The sequence below is a fragment of the Cucumis sativus genome, chromosome 1 (assembly GCF_000004075.3).
Source record: "Cucumis sativus cultivar 9930 chromosome 1, Cucumber_9930_V3, whole genome shotgun sequence".
Classification (NCBI taxonomy): Eukaryota; Viridiplantae; Streptophyta; class Magnoliopsida; order Cucurbitales; family Cucurbitaceae; genus Cucumis; species Cucumis sativus.
The window spans coordinates 14,377,914-14,383,135 of NC_026655.2; the positions used below are offsets into that span (position 1 = coordinate 14,377,914).

The 5,222-nt window shown below is 36.6% G+C and overlaps 1 protein-coding gene across 1 annotated transcript; it reads left to right on the forward strand.

The window, feature by feature from the left end:
• Window positions 1–2,992: 2,992 nt before the first annotated feature.
• Window positions 2,993–5,006, forward strand: LOC101208511 (trans-cinnamate 4-monooxygenase-like). Its single transcript, XM_004151419.3, has 3 exons — window positions 2,993–3,842; window positions 3,928–4,067; window positions 4,161–5,006. The coding sequence occupies exons 1-3, from the start codon at window positions 3,058–3,060 to the stop codon at window positions 4,757–4,759; spliced, it is 1,524 nt and encodes a 507-aa protein (XP_004151467.1). The 5' UTR covers window positions 2,993–3,057; the 3' UTR covers window positions 4,760–5,006.
• The last annotated feature ends 216 nt before the right edge of the window (window positions 5,007–5,222 follow it).

The window sequence follows — 5,222 nt, forward strand, 5'->3', positions numbered from 1 at the left end:
TAAGCTTCAATTATTCAAATTAGTGGAGTTTAAAGTTATATAAGGATAAGAGATTTAAAGCAAACTTGTATAGCTGATTCCACAATGGAAGCTGATCATTTTACAAAAGCCCTCATGGCTAAAGTGTTTGAGGGTCACCTACACAGTTTAGGTGTACGATGTTTGTAAACTAGGACAAGTGGGAGACTTATTGGCCATGTGCCCTAGTTTCATATATATTCTCTCACACCACATCTCTCATACCACTAGGAATTTTAGTCCAAGTGGGAGTTTGTTGGAATTTTTTGTCCTAAAACTCGTAGTTTGTAAATCATATTCTGTTCAATAAAGTTGTTATTGAGAAATTAAATATTATAATCTTAAATCCAATAAATCAAGTTCCAAGGCTATTTTTTGAATAAACTTGAACTTTATGTGTAAACATAAACGTGGATCAAGTTCGAGTATATAGCCTAAATAGTCTATAGTATATGAAATAAAGGTTGGGCGCCTTATTTAGAGAAACTATGGATGCGGCCCACTTTGTAGTACAAACGAGTGATCCTAATCGTTCATGTAGAGACATGAAAGTGGGGGCATCCTATGTAAAATGTTTACATAAGACTGAACCATGAATTAGTCATTTTTACGTTATAACACCGTTTACTGTTTAAAACTGACTATCTCAATTATTGATGACCTAGGTAACTTAGTCTTAATCCTGAGTTAACTATGAACTCCTGTTCACACGAGATTATCCTTAGATCTGCATAGGTGAGGGCAGCTCATCAGCGTTGGCCCAATAAGCCTCCCATTTCAGGGGTAAGATCGGGTGGATAGCTGGGAACATAGGGTACAAGATGGAATTCACTCCTACCCGCTTTAGGGTTAGTAGATAGGTTGCTCTCTTAAGCACTGAATCCAAGTCTTGAACAAGGGGCCCCACCCTCTCATTGGCCCGAGAGGGATTAAGTTTATAGGTTGAACCTTAAACCAATTGTTCAATAGTGGATTAGTGGGACTTAAGGAGCAAGATGTAATCTTGGGGTAAAACGGTATTTTGACCCAGCCAAGGTTACGAGCAACCTGTGAAGGATTAACTTACTGATTATGGTTTTATCAAATGGACACAAATATATCTATAGAGAGGGGAGTGCAACTACGGGACTTTAGTGGAATGACCCGTTAGTTAACGAATGTTGATTAACTCGGTTTAAAAGAGTTTAGCTAGTTAATCTTGAATCGTTGGAGCCCATGATCTATAGGTCCATTAGGTTCCTCTGCTAGCTCATATGGATTAAACTTAGAACAGTGTGATGAAATAAGTCGAATTGTTCGAATTGGGAGAAGAAAGGAAAACCGACATATACAGTGATATAATCGTCGGTTTTCTAATTAGAAATAGAGCTTTATGTTTTACATACTATAAGTATGAATGCGGATTCATACTAAGAAGCTCGAAATTGGTCAAAAATAGTAAAAAGTCAAAATGTTGACTTTTGACTTTGAAAAGTCAAACTTTGACCGGCCTTATATTCAAATGTGATTTGAATTTTGGAAAAATGAATGCGGATTCATGCTCGGGAGGTTGGAATTAGTCAAGACGGACAAAATGGTAAAAAGTCAAAATATTGACTTTTGACTTAGAAAAGTCAAAGTTTGACTTTTGACTAGAAATATCTAATGACCATTTTACCCTTGGACTAAGTTAGTAGGAAAATCCAACATTTTGTTGGATAATCCCACTAACTCTTAGTGGGATATGTGGCTATATGAGATATAGACACCTAGCCCACTAAGTTCCACTAATTGTTAGTGGAACATTAGGTGTTGAGATTTGGCAAATGAATTGCATGCATTTTTGCATGTAATTAGGCTATAAATAGAGATGTTTTCAAATGTTGAAGGACTTTTGCCTCTTTTATCATTTTCATCATCTCAACAAAAGAAAAAAGAAAGCTTCCAATCTCATTTTATCTCCATTACTTTCTACACCAAAATTGGGTCCCACAACCCGGTTCTTTGTCTAGAGGATAGCAGTTGAGTACTAGTGGTGGTCTCGGGTAGAATTGATAAGAAGACATCAAACCTTTTGTAAGCTTCAAAGGTAATACTTCTTAAAACCCTAATTTGATTAGTTTATGGTTACATGTTAATTGTGGCAATTAGGGTAGAAATTCGATTCTTTTTCCGCTGTGCATGACTTAGTTCTATCATATAAGTTCGTGAAAAGCGTGACAATCTTCAAAAGATTCAAACAACTACAAATTCGAGGGAGAGCCTGATTATTTTAGTAAATAAAATTACTAAATAATTTCAAATCTAGGGAAGTGTCATCTAGAATATTGAAGCCGTGTTCAAATTATAATACTCCTTTAATCTTAATAGAATCTTTTTATTTGAACCCTAAAAGTTCTTTAGAAGTAGGTGGATTTCAACCGAACTGGATTGTTACCTTGTTACCGTGTTCTTTTTACTTCCCGTTTTCTTAGTTATCACTCTAGCTTTTAACTAAATTAACAACTTAATTAAAATAAAATAATATATTTTACTTTTTCATCCTCTGTACTCTATACTCTAGTATCTAACCTTACTCTTAATTTATCCAAGTTTTATCGTAATATTCTATATCGGTTGACCTTCGTATTTATATATTATACATATTAATTAGGCTTGTTGCTTCCATGTGCCTAGATATTTTAATCAATTTTATGTCAGGCTGTCTTTGACAAATGTATATATATATCTTTAGTAATTTTAAATGTTTTCTTTTCTCTAATCATGTTCTTTACTTGTTCAAGCAACGTATCAAACTTATATTTTTCGTATTTTGACATAGCTTTTGAGATAGATGAATGAACAACTCAACAATAGATAATATTAATTATCTTCTCCTCAAACTTCACCTACCACTATCCATATATCGTGACTACAAACCCACCATCAGAGAAGTTGACTTTTGAGATTCTATAAATGAGCACTAAATCAAGAGGCTTACTTGTATATATCATCTGCTCCTTTTTTTTTCTTTTTTTTTTTTTTTGTAGGTAGAGAGCAAGAGCAAGAGTTAGCTACACCATGGATCTTCTCTTGTTGGAGAAGGCTTTAGTGGGGTTGTTTTTTACCATGGTTGTTGCCATTAGCATATCCAAGTTCAGGGGAAAGCGTTTTAAACTCCCACCAGGCCCCATTCCCATCCCCATATTTGGAAATTGGCTACAGGTGGGGGATGACTTGAACCATCGCAACTTGAGAGAGCTGGCCAAAAGGTTTGGTGACATATTGCTGTTGAGAATGGGACAACGAAACTTGGTGGTTGTTTCCTCACCAGAGTTGGCCAAGGAAGTGCTACACACCCAGGGAGTAGAGTTTGGGTCTAGGACTAGGAACGTGGTGTTCGATATATTCACAGATAAGGGTCAAGATATGGTGTTCACAGTGTACGGAGAGCACTGGAGGAAAATGAGGCGAATCATGACCGTCCCTTTTTTCACCAACAAGGTGGTCCAACAGAATAGGTTGGGTTGGGAGGAGGAGGCTGCCTTAGTTGTGGAGGATTTAAGAAACAATCCAGAGGCCTCCACCACAGGCGTGATTTTGAGGAAGCGGTTACAACTTCTAATGTATAACAATATGTATAGAATGATGTTTGACCAGAGATTTGACAACATGGAGGACCCTCTATTCAACAAACTCAAGCTTATAAATGCAGAGAGGAGTCGATTATCTCAGAGCTTTGATTATAACTACGGTGATTTCATTCCTATACTCAGGCCTTTCCTTACAAGGTATTTGAATGTCTGTAAGGACGTCAAGGAGAGGAGGCTTAGGCTTTTCAAGGACCACTTTGTCGATGAGAGGAGGTAGGTATATAGTATATAATTATTACATAACAAAACAATATAAAACAATACTTTTATAGACATTATTTTGCACACACATATGCAGGAGACTAACTAGCACCATGAGCAACAATGAGTTGGTTGGTGGTGTAAAATGTGCCATTGATCATATTGTGGAGGCTCAAGAGAATGGTGAAATCACCGAAGAGAATGTTCTCTTTATTGTAGAGAACATCAATGTTGCTGGTAACTATACATGTGTTTGTTGATTAGAGTCGAGATATTCATGTATATGTTTAGAGGTTTAACTAAACTGCCATGCACGAATTAAACACACAGCTATTGAGACAACATTGTGGTCCATGGAGTGGGCTATAGCTGAGCTAGTTAACCATCCAAACATCCAGAGCAAAGTGAGGGACGAGCTCGATTCAGTACTAAAAGATGGCGTCCAAATTACAGAGCCTGACATCCGCAAACTGCCTTACTTACAGGCTGTGATCAAGGAGACTTTACGGTTGAGAATGGCCATTCCTCTATTAGTGCCTCACATGAATCTTCAAGATGCCAAGTTGGGTGGTTATGACATTCCTGCAGAAAGCAAGATTTTAGTTAATGCATGGTGGCTGGCCAACAACCCTGATCACTGGAACAAACCCCAAGAATTTCGACCTGAGAGGTTCTTGGAAGAGGAGGGAAATGTAGAGCCTAGTGGGAATGACTTTAGATACCTTCCCTTCGGCGCTGGGAGGAGGAGTTGTCCTGGCATTATTCTCGCCTTGCCCATCCTTGCTATTACTTTGGGTCGTCTTCTTCAAAATTTTGAGCTCATGCCTCCTCCTGGACAATCCAAGATTGATACCACCGAAAAGCCTGGACAGTTTAGCTTACAAATATTCAATCACTCTACTATTGTGGCAAAACCAAGGTCTTTGTGATTTCTATATTAATCTTCTCTTCGTGCAGGGTGTTTACTTTTTTTCCCAGTCAGTCGAAAAAGTAATTTAGAATTTGATTGATGACTATAAATTTACTTTGATTAAGAATGCATGTGTTGTGTGTGTGGTGCTACAAACGTAATCAATATTATCAACAGGATCTTTCCTTAATGTACCTGGGGTTTGGAAATCTTTTCACGTGAGTTGTACGTTGTTTTCTTGAAATAATTCTCTATTTCATTGATAATTTAGCAGAAGTACGAGTTTAAATATACTTAGAGAATACATTATTAAGAAAATTTAAATATACTTAGAGAATGAGTTGTATGTTGTTTTCTTGAAATAATTCTCGATTCCATTGATAATTTAGCAGAAGTACGAGTTTAAATATACTTAGAGAATACATTATTAAGGAAATTTAAATACACTTAGAGAATACATTATTAAGGAAATTTAAATATAC

Bases quoted from the DNA above. Each gene is read 5' to 3' on its own strand.
- LOC101208511 (XM_004151419.3), top strand. From the start codon at position 3,058: ATGGATCTTCTCTTGTTGGAGAAGGCTTTAGTGGGGTTGTTTTTTACC. The intron at 3,843-3,927 runs GTAGGTATATAG...ACACATATGCAG, and splicing joins CACTTTGTCGATGAGAGGAG to GAGACTAACTAGCACCATGA. The intron at 4,068-4,160 runs GTAACTATACAT...TTAAACACACAG, and splicing joins AGAGAACATCAATGTTGCTG to CTATTGAGACAACATTGTGG.